The sequence below is a fragment of the Lacerta agilis genome, chromosome 2 (assembly GCF_009819535.1).
Source record: "Lacerta agilis isolate rLacAgi1 chromosome 2, rLacAgi1.pri, whole genome shotgun sequence".
Lineage (NCBI taxonomy): Eukaryota > Metazoa > Chordata > Lepidosauria > Squamata > Lacertidae > Lacerta > Lacerta agilis.
In genome coordinates this window covers 72,140,429-72,167,495 of record NC_046313.1, presented here as the reverse complement: position 1 = coordinate 72,167,495, position 27,067 = coordinate 72,140,429, and the positions used below count along the sequence as shown (strand labels likewise).

At 41.3% G+C, this 27,067-nt stretch overlaps 1 protein-coding gene across 1 annotated transcript; it reads right to left on the bottom strand.

Annotated features, from left to right (window-relative positions):
• Window positions 1-591: 591 nt before the first annotated feature.
• LOC117042318 (inter-alpha-trypsin inhibitor heavy chain H4-like) lies at window positions 592-26,780 on the bottom strand. The gene is given in 21 exon segments (XM_033141867.1): window positions 592-819; window positions 1,880-1,967; window positions 2,799-2,953; window positions 4,235-4,406; window positions 4,975-5,115; window positions 6,940-6,990; window positions 8,389-8,514; window positions 9,748-9,777; window positions 10,752-10,897; window positions 12,488-12,627; window positions 14,200-14,382; window positions 15,847-16,028; window positions 16,853-16,978; window positions 18,072-18,240; window positions 19,432-19,548; window positions 22,315-22,443; window positions 22,547-22,657; window positions 22,767-22,929; window positions 25,682-25,786; window positions 26,212-26,372; window positions 26,680-26,780. Coding segments are annotated over 21 exon segments (2,649 nt in total). The 5' UTR covers window positions 26,755-26,780; the 3' UTR covers window positions 592-740.
• Window positions 26,781-27,067: the final 287 nt, after the last annotated feature.

Here is a 27,067-nt window from a genome sequence, read left to right as displayed (position 1 = left end):
AGTGTTTAACACCTCATAATGGAATAGGAATACAGGATTTCCTTGGACTGTCTCTAGCCCCCTTCTCATGTTATGCTGGTGTTATGGGAGCTGATGGGACATGGCATTAAGATAGCATGGCCCATGGTAGTGAAAGAGCCCATTTCCCCCAATGGTAGCAGTGTGACCCTCATGCTGGAAACTAAGGATTCTTGAAATGTTGTGAAAACATACCATTAATCATATATGCATGGCAGGTGTTTACATTGCAATTGGTTTGTTCCAAAATCCATCTAGAACCTCTGTACCACCATAACTGTATTTAATACATGATATAATAGCACATTAAGGGAAGGGGACTTTCTACAGGACTTTCTCCTTAGAAGATGGTGTTTTTGTGTGTGAAATAAAGGTGAAAACATGAGCCTGAAAAGCAGTAGATTTCAGAATATTTTAGTAACAATATTATAGATCATGTACAACCCCAACCCACACAGTGTCTTTGTCAAACTGGATCCCACCATATGGAATCTTTTTAGTAACCATAAATTATAATTTTTTGTTCCTTGTATGTGTTGCCAAAATAGCCAAAAACAAAAACCTGCCCCGAAATTTGTCCAAATAGATGATGAGATTTAATGACTCCACATTTAAAATTCTGCATTAAACATTTACAATTTTAATAGTTATCACTGAAATAAAATGTAATAGTTACACTTAATACAAAACATGGTCATTTTTACTGCTTTAAATGCTGTTCTTCAAGGAGTTATATCCAGTGACCAGCAGCTAAAATTGACATTGGCTCCCGGTCCAATCCTGTAATCTTTCTTGTTTTGCCTTAAAAATGAAAGAGAAACGAACAATAAGTTCCCATTGAAAGCATAAGCCCCATTGGAAGTCGCATGGTCTTCTCAGTTATTCCCCTGAAAATGGATTTTGTTTTAACATGACTGCATTTACAACCATTCCCCCGATTTTTGCTAGCAAAACCCTTTCCTTTGCAAATGGGATGAAAGGATCTGCCAATTTCGCTTCTCTCCATTTCTCATTTTTCCCATCTTAAATTCAGTCCTCCAAATTTGTGCAGCAATTCACATTTAAAAAATGAAAAAATCCTCATGAAGATTCATCAGCCTTCAATGCAAATTTCTCCTCATAAACACATTTTGGAATGTGGTTCTTTTTACACGTTTTTGAAAGCAATTTCCTCTAATATAATGCATAATGTATGTTATTTTCACAAACATTTGTATGCACATTTCCCCCTAATATATGCATTTATGTAAACATTGGTTGCTTGGAGAACTGCATAGCAAAATTCATTTGCCCAGGCAGGCGCATTATGTCACCCATGAGAGCAGCAAAACAAGAAGACTGTACAATGGGGATGGGATAAAATCAGGCCAAACTTTTATTGACAGCAGCAGGCAGGGTAAGGGCTGGCATGACATTGGTCCAAGGACCCAATAAGCCCTCCCCATGGATGTCAACCCCCTGCTCCTTCACAAAGGGTAACTTTTTGTCGTTGGCAAAGACTGATACTTTGCTGATATGAAAATTCATTGTTTTGAGCTGCATTTGCATAGAAACACTTCCAATTTACTATATTTTATTATCACTTTCAACATTCCTCTTCATGTGAAATACCACCCCCTCCCAAATTGGAGAGCAGTGTAAGGTATGTGGTGAAAGAGAAGCTCAGGGTACCTGGGCATTTTTAGCTAGAGAAAAGAAGACAAAGTATGGATATCTTAACAGGTTTCTCAACCTTCCCGACCCATGATGTTATATAAAACTTGGCTCAGCTGAAAGTGTGTTTGCAGATATATCTCCAAAATCACTTTCAAAGGACTGCCCCAAACAGAGTCTACAACAAGTGTTTTTCAGTGCCTTTTACCTTCTGAAACTATATGATTGTCCTTGTACGGTCAATTTCTTCTTTCTATTGCTGTGTCTACGAAGACGTTCATTAGAGTAAAACTGACCTGGGGAACACAAAGAAAAACACAGGAAAATAACTGCAGTTCTCAAAGCTATGCTGGAACAGCTGCAACACCCCCCCCCCCCCAAAGACAGGCTAATTCCTGCTTGATTTTAGGATGCAGTTGACTACTGTCTAGTCTAGTATTTATCTTGTTGGAAGTATTTTTTTGTTTGGGAGCTCACTGTGTCCTTTGACAGGCCTATAACAAACAAAATGTATATACTGAATTACATTTGCATCTACTATGAATAATAATAAATAATTAAACAGGAGCAGGTAGTTTTACTCATAAAGCAAGAAGCCCAGTGGTTCTCCAACTTTTCTCTACACATTTATTCAACACTTAACCACTTTTCTGAGGTGGAGCTGCCTTGTATGTGAGGAATGGTGAGCCCCAGGGAGGAGGCAGCCATGGCCTAGAAGCTCACATGGGTTCCCTCTCCAAAGATAGGAGAAAGAACATCAGGCTGGACCTGGAAACTGATGAAGATCACCAGTGGTTCTCCTGACAATCATGTCAGCGCCACCACCCCAATTCTCACAAGTATTGGTGTAGTGACGGGGAGATTGAGCTGTGAACCAGACAGTTGCCCGTTGAAACACAACTTAAGGTGTCATGAACTGACTAGGTGACTTAGGAAAGCCACTACATCAGGGCTCCCCTTCTCATCCCCATTGCATCTGAAATGTAGAGACAATAATGCTCATTTCCTTTCAGCGTTGTTCCAAGTATATAAGGAACACAGTATTAAGTTATAGTGTTACATCAAAGCCAAGCTTAATGGTAAATAGCATGATGATTGTTACTTCATTGCAAAATCTGAATACATACCAAAAAGTCCAGCAATGTTGTTAGAAAAAAGTTCACTATTCTTGAAGTGCAATCCAAGGAAATTAAGAGGGTCCTTCATATAGTAAACTTGTACTGTGATACCGTCTGGTCCTGATAGCGAAAGACTCCTTTCCTTTTCAATAAGAAAGCTCAACCTAGGAAGGAAGTGATGCTGTTGTTTCTAAATATATACATGTTGAAATACTTGAATAAATATTAATATATTTAAATATATATATTATTACTATAGAATACCATATGTTTGTAGAGTTGTATCACTATATGTATTGTAACAATTCAATATTCCCTGAATTACCTCTGGATCTGCAATACCAATTTCAAGGTAGCATAATTTAATAGGTATTTCTGCATTTGGTTCTTGTTGCATTTCCGGCAAAGGGTAAAAATTAGAAATTAAACCCAAAGAAAGAAGCCATAGAAGCCTGTATTAGAGTGAGAGGCTTAAACTTTGAAAGACAAAGTCATCATTAGGGAAATATTAAGCAAAACTAAAAAAAATTGAAGAGACCATGTAAAGACAACCAAAAAATGTGTCTCACAAAGATCTTTGAGGAGGAAATTCCATTAATGTGGGGCCACTACTGAAAAGATTCTGTCTCGGGTGGCTACCATCATACTTCAGCAGGTTTGTATGGGTGTAAGTGTTCCTGCACATAACTTGACCCTAAACTATTTAGGGCTTTACATTTAAAGGTCAAAATCAACTCTTGAAATTGAAATAGTTTTATTTTGATTTTGATTAGGACACTCTCCAGACAGCAATTCAGGGTTCTACTGTATTTTAATATTTTGTTGGAAGCCGCCCAGATTGGCTGGGGAAACCCAGCCAGATGGGCGGAGTATAAATAATAAATTGTTGTTGTTGTTGTTCCTAATATTAGCTTCAGTTGTTCCACATAGGTGTTAAAAAGTATGGGGGGCAAGATATAATCTCATGATTGGTGCCACCGTAACTCTATGCCCCCAACACCCACTCCAGTAAGGCTGTCCAAAACAGCACCACTGCCAATTGTATCAAAAGCTGTTGTGACATCCAAGTCCCAAAATGAATCGGAACAAAGGTCAGTGAGCACAATTCACTGAAACATTTCAGCTTGAGTTACTGAGTCAATTTCATTATTTTCTGGCCAGCTAACTGTTTCTCACCAGTCTAAACTAACATATATTATGAAGTATGTACCTCAATTCATAGGAAATTAAAATGTTTTGTTCAAAGAAAAAACCAATTATTTTTAAAATCCCAAAATGAGGGAATCCACTGAATTTCACATGAATGCTGTTATTTGGATGTATGAGCCATTTGGCTTGTGCTTTGAAAAATTATATAAGTTTAGGAGTTCAAGAATGTAAAAGTAGTATTAGGTATAGCCTCAAAGTCAGACCAACAAATACTGAAAAGAAAGATCAGGTGTTACCCTCTGGTTGTAAAAGATGCATTCTTTGTCCATGGGAAAGAGTTCACATTGCCCTGATCATTCAGTGTAATTTCTCCCATTGACACATTGATTTGCACACTGGGTGTCTGATAGATTACGTTGAACTCCATAAACTTTCTGTTTTCTCCAAGCTTGCCAGTCACTTGGATCCCTGAAAATATAATAGTCAAAATAAATATGAGGAACATACACAAGAAACATATTGCTGTTTACTAAGCAACAATTTAATATAAATAAAACTATGATATAAGCTCAAGAGCAACAAAATCCATGTGTTACCACCATTTCTTGTCCCCTTTTTGTACTGAAATCAGACAATGGACCAGAATTGCAAGAGCTACAGCTAGGACCAGATGACACAACTAGCCTGTATTTATAGCTTTCCATCCATCTCTCCATGCATAGTGCCATTACTGTTGGTTAGTACTGACAAATGTACATAACTTACCAAAGTAAGACATGTGATGACAGATAGAGAGAAGATAGAAGATACAGGCAGGTATAAACCACGTATTCTGACTAATGCATGATATTAACAACAGAAACCCATGTCACAACATTTTTCAGTGTAAGCTCTACAAGAAATGAGAATTCCCTGGTCAGCGATTTTAACATATTTCATTGTCAAATAGAAAGCACTCATTCAGATTTCTGAAAGCAACCAAAATGCTTGACATGAAAGTTGGGGAGTTGACAGAAATTTACATTAGAAGGCTTACCTTTGTCTGGATCAGTTAGCAGGGTTATGGGTGTTTGCAACTGTCCATTGATATTTAAACAAATGGGATTTTTTTCATGAGTCAGCTGAAGAATGAAACTTGGATACTCATTAACAGTGTCTGGGAGAGACTGAACATTGCCTAGGAATCAGCAGAAACAAAAAAATATTGTCATTTTAAAATGGATAGTGCAATTTGTGAGTTTGGACCTGTCTTGCCAAACCTTCAGTGAAGTCATGCCAAAGCTACATTTGAGTCTTCCCTTCCATCTTGGTGGCTGGTGGCCGAAAGTCATCCTGCTCACATATGACAAAGCCCTAGCAGAGTGGGCTTAAAATTAAGCAATAGGGATAGCACTAAGGAAGGTGACACCTTGAGTTTTCTCAATTCCCAAATCACATGTGCTACATATTACACACACACTCTCCCTTAACAAACATGAAAAGGTAGTGTGTGGTGTTTTTTTTAATGAACAGCAACCTCAGAAGGCTGAGAATTTAGGAAGAGAGGAGCTGCTTTATACTGAGTCAGACCATTGATCCATCTGTCTCAGGACTGTCTACACCAGTGTTTTTCAACCACTGTTCCGCGGCACACTAGTGTGCCGCGAGATGTTGCCTGGTGTGCCGTGACTTAAAAAGTGGGCAGCGAAGAGAGTGTGACAAAAACCCACCCCGGGATCTGCTCAAAGGACCAGCTGTGCCTCCCTCCACTGTGACGAGATTGAATGGAGTGGGAGAGGAGACGGCAAGCCGCTCGGAGCAGGGAGCCGCCGCTCAGCCAAGCCCGCGCGCCAAGGGCGCTATAAATAGGCGAAAAACCCGCCCCCCCAGCCAGCCAGTGAGCGAGGCCTGCCTGCTCGGCGTGCCCGATTTGCAGCGGGCAGGCAGGGACCCCTGTTGCCTGCTGGCTGTGCGCAACAAGACGGGCTTTCGCCGAGCGAGGCGGCGCTGACTCAGCCTGGGCCGAAGGAAGCGCAGGGCAATGGCGCTCAGCACCCCCCGAGAGGCAGCTGGGCCTGCCCGAGCCCCCGAGCCCGGCGGCGCCGCCGCCACGGCAGCACCAGGCGGAGGACGAGGCCGACCTCGACCCCGACCCGCAGCAGCAGCTGAGCGGCCTGGAGCCCGACGCCGGCGAGGGGATCCCGCTGCACTCGCCGTGGACCTTCTGGCTCGACAAGTAAGTGCGGAGCTGCCGGCACACCAGGTGGGGAAGGCGAGCGGCAGCGGGAGGAGGAGGAGGAGCTTGCGGCCTGGAGCTCGCCTCTCCTGCGCCGGTAGGGTGGTAAAAGGCGCGCTTGAATGAGGCGGCAGCGACGGGGGTGGGCAGCGTAGGACTGGCCTTTGTTCGCCGCCGCCTCCTCTCCTGCTCTGCTCGCTCCTTCCCCGTCCCCACGGCGAATTAATTCCCTTCTCCGCCGAGGGCAACGAAAAGGGGGGGTCTGTTCTCCAGCCCCACAGATTGCTTCACTATGCTTAAGTATTTTATAATTTTTCATATTTCTGTTTACTTACTATTTCATAATAAAGTAATTATAAAATACTTTCTTTGTGTTTATTTGATTCCTATTCAAGAGAATTACTTTATATATAGTCAATATAGGCACAGAGTTAAATTTTTTAACATTTTCTAATGGTGGTGTGCCTCGAGATTTTTTTCATGTAACAAGTGTGCCTTTGCCCAAAAAAGGTTGAAAAACACTGGTCTACACTGACTGCAGAGGTTCTCCAGGGTTCCAGGCATAAGTCCTTCCAAGTCCCACCTGGGGATGTTGGGAGATTGAATTTGTTCTGAGGAGTGGCCTGGGTGCTGCTTAACCTGTTCCTCACCAAACATTTCCCCACTTAGTCTTGAATGCTGCTCCCCTTCACCTTACCAATGGGATTCCAAATACATGTACCCATATCTGGAACACCTCGTGGAGGGGAAAATATATTAATAGAGAATAAAGTGTGGATTACTCACCTGGGTGTCTCCCCAGCAACTTCAATGAAGAAAGACCATAATCACCATAATCTAAATAACCCAAAAATATATAAATTGTTAATTTTCTGCTATTATAGTACATAAGTACTAAATCAACCTTCCATAACCTGTTGTCCTCCAGAGATTTTGGACTATGATTCCCATCATGTCTAATCACTGGTCATGTGGACTGGGGTTCTATTTTTTTGTTTTTGTTTCGTTTTTCTTACTTTTTATTTAACAGGATTCTTATTTTTCATTTAACATGTCCCATTTAAGGTATAGGGACACATTGCTACCACTAAAAAAAATTCCTAAAATATATTTAAAATCACAATCACTATGCAGCAAACAATACTGCCAAGTGGCTTTTAAATACTGTATATCAATTGCCAACTAATTTTGACTGAAAGATTCATCTAGGAGAAATGCCACTTGATGTCCCTGAAACAGGGCAAAATCTGCTAGGTGAAAACACTCAGAAAGTGGACACTGACAGCTTCATGCATATTTATTCTTAAGGATAAATAAGCATTCCTCCCTTCCCAAGAACACTGAACAAGACACTTAAAATTTTGTGGGTGTCATGCTACCGGTATTTCACACTGACAAATTCAGGTTGCACAACTAAAGGATATTTGATGCTCTTGCACACAGAGAGAGATTTTTTTGCATGTTTGATGCAGCAGTGTACAACCACCCTGCAAACAAATCAGGGACAAATCAGGAACAAATCTTCAATAAACCGTAGACATTATAAAAACTCCCTAAAAACATTCTGCAAACAAATGAGGATGAATGCCCAAGTCTACTTCTGTCTCAAATTGCGACTAAGAAAATTACAGAAAAATCAGAGTCTCACAAAACTGATTAATCATAGAATCATTGAATTGGAAGGGAACCCAAGGGTCATCTAGTCCAACTCTCTGCAATGCAGGAATCTTTTGCCCAAAACAGGACTCAAACTCATGACCATGAGATTCAGAAAGACAAAAGGGATTATTAAATTATTAGTAATTTTCCTCTGACTCGCATACCCACCTGTGGGGAGCAGCGTGAGGAAAATGGTGAGTGTAGCACTCCTCCAAGAAAACAAAAAACAAATAAGCTTTAATTGTTAAGTATTGTGCATTGATTGTGCTAAGAGTGTGCTTTCCATTGATTTGAGAGGAAAGGTCCAATTCTTTGCAGTCACCAAATTACAAGAACACTGATGTTGTCCTGCCTGCATACTTGTAGCCAAACCCAGAGCATTGGCACAGAGAGTGCTGTACTTAAAAGTGGGGGGCAGGCCCAACCATCTGTGGAAACAGAAAACTTTTATTTTTACGTCCATTATAATATGCCACCATTGGCTTACATGGACCAACTGTTTTACAATGGCTGCAGAAGAAGGAACACAGAGTGCAAGATAAGCCTAAACCATGCAAGAATTTGATGGAGCATTACCTTGCGCAGAAGTAAGAAACGAACCGACTGGGAAACTGGGAAAGAAACTGCTATCTATTACTGCTGAAAAAGAAGGAAATGTTTCAATTTGCGCAAGTACGGAGGCAAAGCACATTCTACCCAAATATTATTTGTGTCCATACTATCCCTGGCATAAATATAATCCTTCTAGTTCCCTCCCCTCCTTTTTCCACAGCACATGATCAGCTTTCCAACTGCACACATTGTGTTTCCAACTTCACATGGCTGTGTCCAATGGTACACAAAGAGAAACCCTGCTTGTGGCTCCACATCTCCAGAGACAAAAAGAGAGCCACTCTAACCCCATACGACTTCAGCATTGGCGGATTTTAAGTGACTCTGTAACTTCTGTACAGGAGAGAGATAAGTGCCTCAATTCTCAACACTCCAGAAAACAGACTGTGGAGCTGTAGCTGAGTAAGTCTGAATTAAGAGTCACAGCCAGGAGAGCAAGTAACTCACTCAATACAAGAGGAGGAGCCATCTGGCTGGAGTCCAAGTGTCTAAGCAGCCGACCTTTTAGCTTAACTTCTCTCTTATCTTGACAGGGTGTCACTCCTAAAGCCCACCCTCCCTTAAGAAGGAATGAAACTGCATTAGGACATAGGATGGACAGATGCATTAGGACAGGGGTCAGCAACCTTTTTCAGCTGTGAGCTGGTCCACTCTCCCTCAGACCATGTGGTGGGCCGGATTATCTATCTATCTATCATCTATCTATCTATCTATCTATCTATCTATCTATCTATCTATCTATCTATCTATATGCTATGCCCCACAAATAACCCAGAGATGCATTTTAAATAAAAGGACACATTCTACTCATGTAAAAAGACATTGATTCCCGGACTGTCCGCGGGCCAGATTGAGAAGGCGATTGGGCCACATACGACCCATGGGCCTTAGGTTGCCTACCCCTGCATTAAGACATAGGATGGACAGACAGAGTCAGCCTCCCAAGTCTGGCTCAGCCAACTACAGCCATTCTCTCCCCCCCCCTTTAAAAACACTTTTTTAAATATTTACTAGGGGCTCCGATCACCAACCCCCTCAAAGTCCCACCCTCACATCAACTCCCTTCCCTTGCAAGTTGTCAATCACCTCTCCTCGCCTCTCAGGCAGATAGGAGTGGAACCACTGCAAAGTAGCGCCCCCTATTCCAGGATGCCATGTGTATCCAAACAACATTGGATATAAATTTCTGTTTATAAAATCCTACAATTCTTGAAGATTTCTTCATGCCTATGAGAGAATCTCATGGTTAGATCATTTTTCTAACAGTATATAAATTCTTAGGAATAAGTTACTGGTATTAAATTGTTGAAGTGGATTACATACCAGATGTTCCAGCAGCAACATTCTCATTATCTGGACAAAGAAACAAGGACAGCTTCATTGGACTGTAAGCTCCATCTGTATTTTTATTTCTCCTGTGTTTGCAGCCACTGAATTATGCCATAGCCTTTTGGTGCTATTGGGAAGTAATGTGTGCTAATCTGTCACCTTTCTCGGGTGCCCTTTTTGAGCAAACTATTTCATAGCAATAGTGCGATCTCACAATTTTGGGGTACCTAAATTGCTCAGTGGAAACCAGAAAAGATATGTCACCAACGTTCTGCATACTCATTGTAGATCCATAGAAATAAATAGACTTAAGTTACTTATTACTGAAGTTATTGGATTTTAATGGGTCTGAGCAGGACATAACAGACAATCACTCACCAAATTCTATTGCTGAAAACCACAAACCAGATCAGGAATAATGCCAAAGAGTTAGCCTATTATATCACTCTAAGCATTTCACACTATTTTCAATTGTCAGGCCAAGGGAAGCAATGGTAGCCCTCTATTCTGCCTTGGTCAGACCACACTTGGAGTCCTGTGTCCAGTTCTGGGCATCACAGTTTAAGAAGCATATTGGCAAGCTGGAACATGTGCAGAGGAGGGTAACCAAGATGATCAAGGGTGTGGCCACCAAGCCTTATGAGAAATGATTGAGGCTATTGGGTGTTAAGACTAAGGAGAAGAGAAGACTAAGAGGTGATATGACAGCCATCTTCAAATATCTGAAGGGCTGTCCCATGGAAGATGGAGCCAGCTTGCTATCACATCAGTGACTTCACCTTTCTTCACATAATTATAAGCTACATTTATCATTATCCTTGTCTCTATAGTTATCCTTGTATCTGACTGTTTTACCACTCTCCCAACACGCCCAATATAGCCAGAGCTCTCAACTCATTCTTCTAGCATTGAACTTGGGTGAGATTCAAAAGATAAATGCATGTGCAAACTGTTTGTATCACTTCAGTTTGACATGGGAACAATTTGTTCTGATTTACCTGCCTCTGTAGGCTTGTTTGCCACCTCTTGAGCATCGGGTTTGGTGACCACCATGGAAGTGAGGGGTGTGACAAATCCAAACTTCAAGGAGATGTTCAAAACTCGAGCTTCCAGGTTTTCCCGCTGTTCTCCAACAGCTGAAGCACTAGGATAAAGAGGCAAAATCTGCACTGTCTGCTTTCTACACATGATCCAGTGAAACAAAATACAGAGATTGATATGCTTCTGGTTTTATGTTAGTAATGTTGGCTTCTATCCAACTAGATAACTGCAGACACAGAACACCCACAAGTGTAATAGGACTTCCTCTCCTCCTCCTACCACCAAGGGCCCCTTACACCACCCTCTAACCTGCTCTGAAGGGTTTTGGAGGGGGGTGAACCCAGAATAGATTTCAGGGGTAAGCAAGGGAGAAGATGGGGAGGAGTTGTTCTGTGCTTGCAGATGTTGTTTCATGTGCACAGTAATTTAGTTTGATAAAACCTGCTATGATTTACACCCTCTCACTGAAACAGACATATCCACACAATACATTTAAAGCACATTTATACAGTCATGGCTTCTCCCAAAGAATTCTGTGAATGTAATTTTCCTCACTATTCCCAGCACCTATAACAGACTATATTCCTGGGATTCTGTTGAGGAACCTATGTGCTTTAAATATATATTTACATTAGTATTAGGATAATATCAAATTTATAAAAGAATGTATAGGTTAGGGTATTTTTGTATGTATTCATATAATTTTCTCTCTCCTTTAAACAGTTCTGTGTTCTTTGTTCTTTCCCCCCTTTTGCACCACTTTATTGTTTTGTAATTGAAAAATTTCCAATAAAATATCAATTTTTAATGTATGGTGTGGATGTGACTGCAATAATGAAAGTCAAGGGATTATCAGCATGACCCAAGATCTTGCAGAAGGAAGTGTTTCTCAAGTCACTAAGCAACTATTACTCACTTAACATTGTGCTATGAGTTGCGAGGGAGGAGGCTGTATGCCGAGATCCTTCTAATCCCTGGATCCAGTAAGTGTTAAAAACTAATTCCTGGAATAGCCTGGTTAGCTTCCTGGTGAGGTCATGGACTGTTAAGGTAACAAAAGAAGTGGATATGTGCCAGATAGCAAATGGGTGCCTCTCTCCCTCAACTTGCTGGTAGTTAGAAAGATAAAGTCATGGTTGGGAGTTAAGTGATGGGAGCTAGAATCTGGAAGCAAAGCCTCAGGCTGGGATGCCAGAGAGAGAGCCATGCCTGATTTCTGTTGGGATCCAAGGTTGTGGCTATAGGAGAAGAGTGATCCTCTTGAGGTGTTTATGGTGTGAACCCCTCCATCAGAGGTTGTGTGTGTATGTACGTGTAAACAAACCATATACAGTCATACCTTGGATCCCGAATGCTTCTATAGCCGAACGTTTTGGCTCCTGAATGCTGCAAACCTGGAAGTGAGTGTTCCGGTTTGTGAATGTACTTTGGAACCCAAACATCTGATGCGGCTTTCGATTGAGTGCAGGAAGCTCCTGCAGCCAATTGGAAGCCGTACCTTGGTAGCTGAATGTTTTTGGAAGTCGAACGGATTCCGGAACGGATTCCATTTGACAACCAAGATACCACTGTATCATAAAGACACCACAGCCTCATTCCCAGGGAAAGATGAACCCTAGGTAAGCACACAGAACCCCTGGAATCTCACACTTCTCAGAGACTGGGATGGTTTGCCACACAATTATTAGCTTACGATTTTTCTAGTAGCTGTTAAATTGTCAAGTAGGCCCATAATCTCTCAATGAAATTTCCAAAGATGTATTTCTGATGCTGGAATACTTGCTCCTTTTCTCTTATATTTGCATCTTCTTTAAGAGTAAGTTCACTGGCATGCTGAAAAGCGAGTGGGGAGTGCGAGTTATTCATGGTAATACTCAGTCTGAATATAAGCAACACATACCCTTTTGTACACTAACTGATATCCGAAGGAAAAACCCATTTAAGCAAACTTTTAAAATTGGAGGGGAAAGAGAAGAGTAGGCATCTATTGCATTCATAAAAACAACAAATGGTGAATAAAACAATAGAAACAAGACAATTGTGAGCTCATGATTTTGCTGGAGAGGCTGGGATCCAAGGGTGCATGGCTGCCATGTCCCCCTCATGCTGCCCTCCCCAAGGGGTCTTGCAAAGCAGTCCAGGGCTAGCTCAGGGAGGGTGGCTGGAGCATCCCCACCAATGTACTTGGTGCAATTGCCCTGGCAGCCCCCTCCCTGCTAGGTCCCTGGTTGCATATCTTTAGGCGCCAGGCAAAAACGTTTCTTTTCAACAGGCATTTGGCTGATTAACCTTCTATGGCTTCTTAAATGTGTTTGTTGGAGGGAGCGTCCTTGGTTTGTTTTTATACATAACTAGCTGACCCGGCCACGCATTGCTGTGGCTGCTTTAGTGTAATGGGAAAGGAAGATGCAGTATAAAAGAGAAATTGATGTCTTACCATCGGACTTTGCGTTGAAGTTGAGGTTGTTTTGGTTTTCTTTTCTTGCTCGTCATTATTTATGTGTATATAACTCATTATTAGTATTGTTGTATTTTCTGATTCCTTTTTTTGAATTGTTTGTATGTCTTGGTTTGATGTTGTTGATGTGCATTGGAGGGCAGTATATTTTTTTGTACAGTATCAGGTTAGGCCGTCCGAATCCGGAAATGGTGGACGGAACGTTTGTAGCCGGCCTGACTGTGCTGTTGCTTCGCTCTGTACCTGCTGCTTCTATCAGCAGGCTATCTCGGTGTTAGCCCTCCCAAAAGGCGGACAGTACGTTTCCAGGCAGCGTGGCTATGGCGTGGCTTCTCTCTATAGCTGCTGCAGGTGGCATTTAAATGCCACCAAGGCCAAACTCTGTCTTTGTGTGTGGGCTGCCTTTTGCGGGTGATGTGCCTGTTGATTGGATGGTGGCAGTGACGTTGGGGGGGGGAAGAGGAGGGATCGGCAATGGGTGGTGTGTGCTGTGCTATTTAATATCTACAGGAGGGCGCTTTTTTGAACAAATTCACAGATTTACCTGGGAAAGGTGTGATATTTTAACAATCTTTGTACCTAATATCCTTACCATATGGCCAAGGCATGTTGTGTCCAAATCTGACGCCAATCGGTCAAGTGGTTACAGAGAAAGGCGAAAACAAACAAACATGCAGCTTGAAGGATTTTATATATAGATAAAACAATTATGTATTTTGTATTCTCATTTCATATTTTTCTATTGTGAACCTCCCTGGGATATTTGGATAGAGGATTTCTTTTCCCTTAAAGAATTTCAAATACTTTTTTAAAAAAATCATAAAATGAAAAGCATACAGTTTTTAGTTTCAAAGCAGAATGTACCACAGAATGTTGGGGACAGAAAAATGACTATGCAGTCCCAAGTTGTCCATACAAAATAAGCCATTTTTTTACTCAGTACTTACTCCTTTAGCCTTAATTTCCACAGGAAAATCATCAATGTCATTGCGGAGCTTTCCAGCTACAACAATTTCAGAGCCATCAAAGAGCAGCTTGAAATTATTCTGAGTTATTTCCAGTACGGCATTGTCTGGGTACTTCATTTCAATCTCTTTCAGGATAGGCATAGCTACCTCCTGATAAAAGCCCTTGAATGAGACAGACAGAAAAGGTAACAATAGGAACAAATCTATTGTGCCAGTCTAAAAAATATGGGCCAAATTCAAGTAATTGATCCCATTAGCAGAAGCCTGCACAAATACTTTTGGATGTTCAGACCCAGAAACCTCCCCCCTAAAGAAATTCACACTTGACTGAAATTTTAGTTTGGTTTTTGGCAGAATTTAGGCCACAACTTTATTGATTACAGAAAGTGAGTGGTTGCACAGGCTCTGGTTCGACTAGCTCCCTGCCATGCAGGGAGCGCTGACCCAGGGTTCCAGTTTAGGTCGGCCAGGGGTGAACACCTGGATAAGCGGAAAGCCAGGAACAGACTATCTCTGCCACCCAAATGTCCCCCTGCACTCAGGCATGGGCACAACTCCCTCTCAGGGATTGACAAACCATTGAGTCCCTGGATTCCTTTAACGGAATACCCTTCACATAGGGATGGCAAGAGTGTTCTACTATCCCTATCACCTGAACCAGAGCCTATCCACAACTTTACAAGTTGTGACTATTTGCTACACAGCAGGCGAAACCCAAATGGCAACAGCCAATCAGCCAAGTGGGGGAAATTCCTGCTGTGCCCCTGTCCCAATGACAGACGACGCACAACAGCATAGCAAGGTCAAGCGCAAAATCCCTAAATGTAGGGAGAGGTGGATGGGTGTTCCGAATGCACGCACCGAAAGAGGAAGCTCTGGGTCATGTGAATGGGTATAAATAGGTCCCTTGATCCGTTTGGACTGTGCCCCATTGGCCTGATTAAACCCAGCATTGAGGGACCTTCCAATCGGGTGTTGTGGCGGACCAATCGTACCCACCCACTACACAGGGTGTCAGTTTCCAGGTCTCACTGCAACACGTGCCCTCTTTGAGGAAGGACCCAATCAGTTAATGCAATGGGACTCTCCCCCACTCTCCTTCCTCCATGTGCCCCCACACCCTCCAAAATTGGCTCTGGGGTGGTCAGGAGAACCCCCAGAAGAGCATGTATAGGAAGCAGAGAGGGGAGCTAAAAGGCTCCGTGTTGACGGAACGTTTTCCATACCACAACAAGGGACGCAGGTGGTGCCATGATCTAAACCACTGAGCCTCTTGGGCTTGCCAATCAGAAGGCTGGCGGTTTAAATCCCTGTGATGGGGGATGGTAAATGGCATTTCCGTGTGTTCTGGTTTCCATCACTGTGTTCTGTTGCACCAGAAGCGGTTTAGTTATGCTGGCCACATGACCCGGAAAGCTGTCTGTGGACAAATACTGGCTCCCTCGACTTGAAAGCGAAATGAGTGCCACAACCCCATAGTCGCCTCTGACTGGAATTAACCATCCAGGGGTCCTTTACCTACCTTTTCCCTTATAGCACAAGACTGAATTCCTCTCCATACAGAAATATTTTGGCCTACCTGAAGACATTTCTGAGATTCTTCATTTACTGTTGTTTCTCCCCTACCTGGAGCTGCAAGGCTGCATCTGAGTCCTCGTATATACGGCGAGCCACTCCCCCATTTTCTAAAGCCATCTTCTCCAAAAAGGTGTAGCTGACGTCAAATCCAAAGCCAAGGCAGTAGATGAAATACTTCCCATTATTAGCTTCTCGTATGTTTCTTTGAATCCTATCAATGTTTGTTTCACCTGTCATATATAGGTATAAAATGTGAACACACCCCAGCCACTGATAAAATAATTAAATATGCTGCATTTTGAAAGAAACAAGCAGATGTTGGGAGTATCAAAAATATTAATGAGTTTACAAACACCCACTGACTTTTCAATTAAAGAAAAACTTTCAGAACTCAATATTGGATATTTGTGTTCAACTATAATACATATTTCTTCTGTACCAAGAATAATGTTTTTTATTTAGGATTTCCTGTTTCTTATTGAGAAACTGCAGGTGTACTATATTGTCGCCAGATAAAGGCTATATTTCCCCCCGATCTGACACTCATGAGTAGAACTTCAAACAATCTAGTGAGTCCGAAGTAAATCAAGGTATGAAAGAGAGTTATAAAACATGAGGAAATTTTGTAGACTTATACAGCAAGCTGATGTCTGGAGTATATTCTGTGTTCCCACTTAGGCTATAACTGCTTGAAGAAAGTTCTGTTGAGGATCAGTCTGTGTGTGATTATTCAACTCCTCTCTGTTTAGAATCCTCCTACCTCTGTTTAGACTATTTTGTTTATTTGATTATCTCTTTGTCAGTTGTATGGATATGCTGAATGTTTAAGAGGCTCATAAAAACCAAAACCAAAGATATTGGGAGAATCTTTAGTGGAAGGTTTGAAATGGCAAATTGTTGAAGAGAAAGGGAAGTGGGAGGTTGAAAAAAGGGTCACACACACACACACACACACACCCCTAATTAAAGTAATTGTTGAGAAGTATGCATTAAAAACAAAAAAGTATAAATGAAAATAATAGCAGATTGTGTGGCTTTGCTGTTTCTAATTTACCAATAGTAGGTTGACCGTCTGTCAGCAAAATTATCATGGAAATGCTTTGGTCTGGCAATAACTCAGCTTTGGTGTCTTTGTCCAGTGAGTTTATTGCCTCCTGAAGAGCACCATTAATATCTGTATCTGTAATGGGAAAGAAAACATGTCAATGGATTTGACCAGAGATTTATATTGTTCTTCATAGATCTAGAGAGGAGTCTTCAAAGGTATGGAGGGAGGGAAACAGCAACGGCCATCCCAACAGTTAAACAGTCTTGAAAAGGCAGCCAATTAACAGTTATTTCATTTCTTATTTGCAATGTTGTGAAATCCAGTCCATAAGTCATGAACATACAAAGACAAACACAAAAGAAAAAAATGCAAAGTTACTGAAATCACTGGGTACACAAACAGTCAATAGTTTCACAACTGAATTAAGAGACACAGGCAAGTTAAATTCATTCAATCCTAATGTTGCTGTTTATAAATAAATAAATAAATAAATAAATAAAGGCTTTATTTTAACCCAGCCCATGTTTTATGTGTGTTCTATTTTGCCAAGATCTGGAGGAGTTTTAACTCAGACCTTAGATAAATTCTCTAGAAACCAGGTGCTGGGGTGGATGAGGCTATAGATTTCTGCTGGGACTTTTCCCTTGCCTAAGGGTTGTTTGAGTTCTTAATAAAGTGCTTTGGCACATCTTGCATTATTACTGCAATGTTTAACTGCTGGCGTTTGGAGGAGAGGCCCTTGTGGGATTTTCTATTTCATGTGCCAAAATATCTTGACCAGCCTTGAGTGACTTGGCACCTTGGTGGGCATTTGCTCCTGCATCAAAGGCAAGATGTTGCCCTGGGGATATGGGGAAAGAAAGTAAAAAGACATAGACTAGTAGAAATCTATGGCTTAAAGAAAATAAAATAGCACTAAGTACACAAAGAAAAATCAAGAGACAGGCAAGTTTTAACATACAGTATGCAAATAGGAATTAATATACTGAACAATTAAGAGCAAAGTCTGAAATTGGATACAGAAAGGAGAAAGTAACCAATGAAGATAAAGGAATAGAAGAGGAATGTGGTCATATTTCTGAGCAGCAAAAACATAAGAAGCTGTTGAATGAAAAATGGAACACCTGAGAATTAGGTATGGACTTTAAAAATACACTGCAGGGAGCATTTCTGATTAAAACTCTGCTGAAAAAACTTGACAAGTCTGTTCAGTTGGCAAACTTACATCCTGCAGCATCAATGTTCTCAACGTGTTGTTTAGCCCATTCCACGTTCTCCTTTGTAGCTTGCAACAAAGATGAAGTCCATACAGTCACAGTTCCACTAAAGAGAACTAAGCTAAAGTGGTCTTCAGGATTAAGGTCTTCCAAAATCTTTTTCATTGCCTCTTTTGTCTATAAAAAGTAATAAAGCAATGTAATTTTCAGCCACAGGATCAGAAACTTAACATTAGACTTGTATTTAAATAAATATTTCTGCAGAGTATGGGTCTAGCAGCCTAATCCTTGGCATGTCTGCTCATATGGAAGTCCCCCTGTGTTTAATGGAACTTATTCCCCATAAGTGGACACAGAACTACAGCCTAACAACTATGTATTTTTCTTTTTCTCCTATATGGAAGTGGTTTTGTGCATGAAAAAAATGTAGCCCATGAAGCAGGTTGAAGGATCCTGCCTGTGCAAGTTGCTGTGGGCAAGATGTGTCCCAGAACAACTGTTATGGTCTGTGTTGTGACTGTGATTTGGTTCCCATTTTAAATTTCATTCTAGGCCATTAATATCCCTCTTGAATATCCTTTGCTATGGTCTGGAAGGAAAAAAGACAAGACAAGAGACAATGTCCTCTTTTAACAGCATGCTTGTAGCCTTCTCTTAAGTAAATTGACTTGACAGAAAGCAACTTAGCACGGAAATTTACTGAGATAAGGTGGCGATATGAGGCTGGTTTCGGACTGTAGTAGAATTTACATAGTCTGCTGCTGGTATTCTAAAGTATATTCAGTCAATAGAAGGTGTGGCAATGTGTCATTGCACATCATGCACTGCTGTACCTCTCTTGCCCCTTTGAGATTCCTCCCATAAAGACAATTCTAGGGTTGTAGTAACAGGGGTGGATGTATCTCCAGTGCTTTATGCACACACAGACCCAACTTATTTTCAGAATGTGGCATAGCTTTTCCTGGGAGATGCTTGAGGTGCTACAAAAGCAAGAAAAACCTATTGTACCAGAGAGAGAACAAGGGAATGTGTAGACCCTGGGAATTGGCAGTCCTACAATACTGCTTTCCATTCTTTGAAGGCTATCTTGCATAAACAGCCAAGGAGGCAGTGGGCTTCAAAAATAGGACAGGGACTAAGTCCAAACTACTGTAAATGAGCAAGGCTCTAAAGAGCTAAAACACTTGTTCTTATGTGCCTCAGCTCTCAAATCTCAAAGAGAGGAGCAGCTTGGTCCTGCTTTGGAATAGCAGACTCCATAAAGATTCATTGTGACTGTCAAAGAGATACTGCTATTGTCACTGGTAACATACAGTTGACGTATCATGGCACAAACACGAGAACATTTTCTATTTGGAAAAACATTACCTGCTGCATTTTCGTCCCCATCATAGATCCACTTGTGTCTATGACAAAGACCACATTTTTGGGAAATGCTGGCATTTGACTCGGTGCAAAATAATGCACAAAATATCCATTAACAATCTGAAAAGAAAATAAGTGGTATTAATGTATTACACATTCATCTCTCTCTCTTTTTATATATAAATCATTTTTAGTAGTTTTCCAATAAGAACATCCAATTAATAAATCCATCAAATCATAATCCAATTAAAAATAGTAAAATAAAATTAAAAACAGCCAAATTACAATCCAAATTATTAATTTTTTGTACTTCCTATACTCTGGACCTCTGAAGTATATCTCCAATATATTCATTTCTGCCTTCTTCTTGTTGTTCTCATATTTTCCACATTCCGATCTTAACGCTTTAAAGTTTCCCGTCCCTGGCTGTGCGATTCTCAATCACGTCAGAGATCATATATCCTTTCATCCATCGGGTACAGTTTTATTTCTCTCTATATATTTTTTTCAACCGTCAATTTGCCAGAGCAGCTTTTCCTGACTTCATTCTAATCTTCCACTCCGGACTGTGGTCCAAGCCTGTCGTTTGAAGTTTAATGACGCAGTAACTCCCAAGTTGTTAGATTGTTACTGTTCACGATAAATTCCCAATGTTTAGTTGTTAAGCATACTGTTTGCAATATTGCAATGTAAATGAACTGTACTCCACAGATGTAAGTTATTTGGCAATTGATCAGCTTTCCTGGTGACCACACAACCCCTCCCTCTGGACCCTAGAAGGGGGATTACTAGACATCCACTTAGCCTTCTCTCTCGCTCATAATGAAGAAATTCTGCAAATAGATGCACTGTATGTTGTCCCAAATTGTTATCTCAAGTCATTATAAAGTCAGCTAGCAAGTATTTCCCACTTCCCTCGAAAAAGGGAGGAATTCTCGTTTTTCCGTGCTGTGTCATACTAACAAGCGCCATCTTGTTTCTTCTATCTTTATCAAGTCGAAGTAAAGCTGCACAGCTAAATACTTAATTATAAAAAAGAAGTCCATCTATACTCGGTTGTGTATTATTATTTTTTAAAAAAGGTTTCTTAATGAGGCTTGGCATAGAAAAACAATTGTAGGTATAGAGAAGAAGAAAAAAGAACGTAACAATCACCTCCGTAAATCCAAACACCTTGACGAGAATCTATTTGAAGCCTGAGCTTAAATACCAGGGACTGTGTTTAAAAATCTGCAGAATTTTTCTCAATCTTCTTCAGTCCACGCTATGTCTGTTTATTGTCCAAATCCAATTATTTTATGGAACAGATATTTCTGGCTTGTGAGAGTGACTTCAGAGAGTGCCAGCCGTGCTGTGTTTTAGGACCCAGCGGCTTTGCCGCTTGCACCTTGATGCCAGCTGACAAATCTTGGATGATCTGCGGGGCTACGAGACAGTGTCCCCACACATTCATATCTCAACACAGCAGTGTACAAAATAGGGGAATTAAAATCAGTTAAGGTGTATAAAAATTTGCATGAAGTAGAACTTCTCAATATCCAATTGAAGATCGGGATGAATTAAAAAACACATGTAGTGTATAGTCAAACTATGAAACTTACTCCCAGAGGATGCCGTGATGGATTGAACAAATTCATGGAGGATAAGACTACCGATGGCCACAATGGCTATTTTTTGCCTCCGCAGCTTCTGAATGCCAAAATGCCAGAAACCACAGGAGGGAAGAGTGTTCTTGTGCTCGAATCCTGCTTGCTGGTTTCCCACAGGCAACTGTCCAGCCACTGTGAGAACAGAATGCTAGACTAGATGGGCCATTGGCCTGCCCCAGCAGGTTTTTCTTATGTTCTTGCTTTCTTATGACCACATGTCAATTTAACTATGAATTCATGTGCACAAAAACCCACTGTATGAGCAGTGCAACCAACCCATTAAATGTAGACTAATCCCACCTTATATAACCAGCATGCTTGAATCTAATCAATGCATGAAGGGGTTAAGGTCATAGAGTAACCTGTCCTAGCAGGTTTAGCCTATGTAACTTCCCATGACCTTGGAAGGAAATAGGAATAGGAATAGGAATAATTTATTATTGGCCAAGTACATTTTCCAACATACTTGGAATTTGTACTTGGAATACTTGGAATAGGCAACCAAGCTTTTGTTACCTCCGTCTACATGTGAACATGGGTGTGTGAGGAGCTCTGAACCGCAGCATCTTTTGTTTGAGACAAATATGGAGTCTGAAACAAACGTTTTCCTACACCAATAGTTTAGGAACTGTTACCATTTTGTAACCAAGCTTAATTTTGCTGCCTTTGCAACTTTTCTGAATGCTGCATGGTAAAGCACATTTATATGACCCAAGGAAAGTTTAAAGTAAACCATTTTTATAATTTACCAAATGTGGTCTTTTTCTATGCCAGGGGAAGTGGAAAAATTTGGAAGGAAATTTTAAAGGGAGCCATTTCCTGCTTTACCTGTACAGGTATGTCAATAGGGTTTGTGTCCCTAGAGATACAATATTTGTATTTTAAACTGAGATTAGAGACCCTTTGCCTTTGCAGTTAGTTTTCTGTGGTGAAATTACTGTCGGGATGTCCATGAAGACTAGGAAAATGAGAAGCCAACAACTGTTTGTCTAAAGGAAGTTCCTGTTCTCTTTCTTACTAAAGAACCTAGAAAACTGACGGGAATGTCTAAATCTCAGGAGGAAGATTATGCTACAATTCAGTTCTGGTTCTTTTTCAAACAAACAAAAGTTTAGGAGTTGCTGCCTGAAACTAAGATTCTACAATTTGTAAATAGGTCTTTTCCTATGCTCCCCCCCCCAAAAAAAAAATTTAGCTAAGTGATGCCTATTACTCTGAATTCTCAGTAATCTTTTACCTGTATATCACCTGCAGTCTCACTCCTTTTAACATCATAACGTATGAGAAAATCTCCGTCGAGGAGCGTGTCATCCAGTCCAGGGGTTTTTCTTTGTTGATCTATGGTTGGTTTAAATGAAATGTGGGCCTAAATATGAGCCAAAAAAGCAGACAATCAGTCAAGCTAACATAGGAGGGCTGGTGATTTTGTTTAAAAGCATGCTAAGTCTTGTAGTCCATGTAATACACACCTTTGTCTCATTCTGCACCTTTGTTAGGGCATTGTTCAGTTCATTGGTTATGAAAGTGTTCTCAGTTTCCAATGCACTTATACCTTGAGGTTCAAATATGTGGGTGTCAATCTGAAGATAATAAAAAAAAATGCTTCAGAGTCATAACCTTCTGCTACAACATGGGGCCAGCAATTGGTGTCATTTATAAAAAGAATTTATATAAATTCCAAGAATTTACCTGAAAGTGTTTAACAAGTTGTTTGGGCTTGACCTTCATCAGCAGTTCATACTTTCCCAGCTTTCGCTTTAGAAGTTCCTCATATGTGAGTTCAAAGTTAACTTTGGCAGCTGCTGCAACATTGACTGAAACACGAAACTGTTCTAGTTTTCTTCCAGTTGATCTGAAGGGACATGAAGAATTTAAACTTTATGCAAGAATTTGGCAGCTCGTCCTTAAGTTTGTCTGCGAAATGAACTCTTGAGTGATATTAAGTTGTGCCCATGCACTAGCAGAATGGACTTCCATGTGCCATGAGATGTTTCCTTCATCTCCTTCCCCTGCAGATATTCCCACTGCATGAGTAGCAGTCAACTCATGTGGTACTGGATTTCGAAGTAGTGTATGGCATGGCGAGGCGGAATCCCCCGAACCCCGGGCAGCCCCTGAGGGAAATAACGACATGTGACAACGTTCTATGGGATTAAATTGGCCACAACTTTATTAATATTCAGATGTAGGAAGACCTTGGCTCAGGCATTGGGCGTTTATGCTTCCAAGCCCCCCAGCAGGGGTTCTGGGTAACTTCAGGGTTATCCAGCATGAGTGGGGAGTGGGCTAGCTCTGGAGAACATATAAGCAGATAGCCCGCCTCCCCATTCGCCGCCACTGGAGGGGGGGCAGGGATGACCTCAGGGCGTATGGTCAATGCCTCCCCCTGAGACCCCTTTAACGGGAACCCTGTTATTGACGCCGCAATGGGAGTGGGGGTCACCGCCCCCCCAAATTTTGTAGATGACTAAAGGACTCTACCCAAGACCTGCAACCGCCAAAGTTGTGACGAATTGCTACGGGAAAGGCGAAACCTGCCAATACAGGGAAAGTCCTTTCCGGCCCTTCAACAGCGACCTTGTCATAGCAGCGCCTGCATGCCTGTGTGGCTGTGGAAAAAGGTGGTTAACCTGCAAAGTAAATGTTAATTGAGGGAGTGGAGGGTGGGGAAGCTCTGAATCCAACGGCTGCTTCCCAGGTATGACTCAACTTCCATTGTGTGCACTGCATAATCCCTCCTTCTATCTGGCTAATCCCCTCGGCAACACCTCCCCAGCCGGGATTGGGCAGCTGCTAGAGTAGGTGGAGTCCACAGGTATCCAACCTGGGAAGGTGGTGCCAGGTCGAACTGCCAGGAGCTGCACCGTGATCCAAGGGGGCTACTCGCGACCATGCAAAAGGCGCACCCCATTTGATGTTGGAAACAGTCATTTGCTCATGATAAAATGTTGCCCAAAGACTTAAGCCAACCATGTAATTCACATGTGCTGTTTTTTTAAAACCTATTTGCCACTCATTCTAATTATTTTATGTTAAATCTCAAGAAGCCAAAGAATGGAAGGAAGCACATCTAAACAATTGTGCTGAATGTTTGCACTAATCTGAAAGAGATGATCTAAACAGAGGATACTGAACAAAACAGAAGGTACTAAACAGACCAGAGAGAGAAATTCAGCATCACTTACTGTTTCAGGCAAAAGGAAACAGCTGATGTTAAGAGGTCTGAAAGCTACTTCTCCTGGGTCTCCCTGTGGATAGGACACTGCTGAACTTCCAAAAACATGACATTTCTAGAACATCTGGTGTCTTTACTGAATACTAAGAGCCCCTCGGGAAATTACAGTCTCCAATGATCTTTGCTGGGGGGAAACTTCTCAGGGAAACAGCAGTCAGTTCATAATGCAGCTGAACATTATCATTTGTAAAGTTCACATTTGAAGCCAAGAAAATGTTTGAACTTCAGTGACATCAATAGGCTATACCAGTGAGTGTTTGATATGGTGTCTGTAACCCTTAGTAGGTCTACTTCATTAAAGCCGCAAATAGCTCTTTTAGATTGATTAAAATCTAGTCAAATCTATACTCTATCGAATGTTATAATTTGGGCATATTCCTAGGACTATAATACATTATTGCAAAGTCCCTTCACTAAATTTCCACAATCCACCCTTCCAGTGCTGCTGTCCCAAGCCACAGCTTACACTGAGGGCACCTGACATTTTGGAGAGGCTTCTGAGGAGGTCCAAGGCAAGAAAGACAGAGGCAGAAAAGACCTAGTAAATCAGCAGAACTTTGGCTCCAATCCATCTTGTCCTTAAGGTTTTGCTTAATGATCACAGTTGACCTGCATTTGGGGGCAATTTCTGCTCACAACATTGGGTTTGGAACCTTTTTCTTTTCGCTTTTCCCCTTTGTATTGTTGTGTGATTATTTGGTCTGGTTTGCATTTGGTCTGGTTTGCATTTGGTCTGGTTTGCATTATCTTGACACACTTCAGCTTTGGGGAATGATGTCTGTAGTGCTAAGAAGTAGTGGCAATGTCTAGTAAAGTAGTTGGTGTAAGCCACTTTCCAAATATTCTTATACACTTCTATCCTCTCTATGGCTTTAAATGTAAAAGGTAAAGGACCCCTGGACAGTCCTTTATTCAAAGAGGTTTAAAGACTGCCTCCAGGCAAATCTAAAAAATGTAGTATAAACACTGACAACTGGGAAACACTGGCCTGCGAGCGCTCCAGTTGGAGAACAGTCTTTACCAAAGGTGTCATGGGCTTTGAAGACATTCAAACTCAGGACAAAAGGGAGAAACGTGTTTAGAGGAATGCATACTTGGCAAATCCACACCATGATCAACTCCCGCCCGGAAACCAATGTCCCCACTGTGGAAGGACGTGTGGATCCAGAATTGGCCTCCACAGTCACTTATGGAATGAGTTTATGGAAGACAATCTTACTCGGCTATGAGTGATCGCAGAAGAAGAAGAAGAAGAAGAAGAAGAAGAAGAAGAAGAAGAAGAAGAAGAAGAAGAAGAAGAAGAAGAGGCTTCTATCATTTCTATGGCTTTACCCATGACTGGAGTGGCAGCATTGGGGGAGTTGCTTACTTGACAAGTCCAGCACTTTGTCCACGTGAAACCGCAGCATCATACTGATCTTGTGCAGATTTCTTCTCCTTGATTAGTCCAGGATATGTTACTCCATCTATGGTCCTTAAGAAACAGTGTTTTGAACAGTTAAAATCATTAGGAAGAGAACATATCCTCTTATGCAGCCCATCTATTGCTCCCCCCAAAACTGCTCTGGAGTTGGGGGACCCTTCAGAACCATGTGGGAGGTGATGTTGGGGCTGTTGGGGGATGGTGAATTCAATTCCAGTAAGATTCTGCTTTTATAAATTAAAAGGTGAAAATTGTCTCCTCCTTCCACTCATTGGGACATTTGGTTGATGGCACTGGAACCGCTTACTGGTTGCAACTCACTTCCTCAGATGGAAGAAGTCCTTCCATTCACAGAATAGCTGGGCTGGAGCAAGCCCTCTAATCTTTAAGAGGACCCAGAGAGCTGGTCTTTGACCGTTATTATTATTATTATTATTATTATTATAGGCCCCAGGCATGAGCTTACAAAGCCTTACATGGTAAAGTTTGTGATGAAAGCTGACTTGGGTAACTCCACTTCAAAAAGAGCCTCCTTGGATTCATTCGCTCTGTTGACAACTCTGCTGGTGATTACTGTGTGGGCATATCGTGAGGTAACTTTGCAGTCCACATGCAGGCTGTAGATTTCAATGGCATTCTGGAGAAGAAAAGGAAAACATTCTCTGAATTCAGTCAAACTTCTTCCACATGATTTCCTTGACTAGCTTCCTTGGGCATTTAATTGCTCCCATGAGTAGTCTACTGATGTGAATGGTGTAAGATCAGGGAAAGTAGCCATGGAAATCTGCTGCCCAAAATAAGGACTTCCCATTACGTACCATCACCCCTAACCCCACATGAAACTAAGTTCTTTTTTTAAAAATGGATATTGCAAATTCATGTACATTTTCACAATATTCTAAAGACAGATGAAACATGTCTAATTTTTAAAAAAGGACAATTACCTCAGGTGCTGCAGGTTCCACAAATACTTGTAGTGAAGAAAGAAACAGCCAAGCGACAAAAAAATGCCTTTCCATTTTGGATGTGACAAATCCACAGAAGTGAGGTCTTTTATATGAAAAAGTTAATGAACAACTAATGTCTGAGGGAGTTTGTGGGCTGATGAAGCCTAATATTTACCCACTGAATCAGAACAATATTCTTGAAACAGAACATCCCCCATCCGGCCAACGTCACCAACCTTGTCCAGCAAGTGAATGGGAAATCTGTGTTCTACCCAATAAAAAAAATTATGAGTGGCTTCCCCCTTTCCTGTGGTTTTAAGAAAGTCCTGTACTATAAAGATTTGCAGATTGTAAATCACAGAATATAATAACACCATAAAGAATA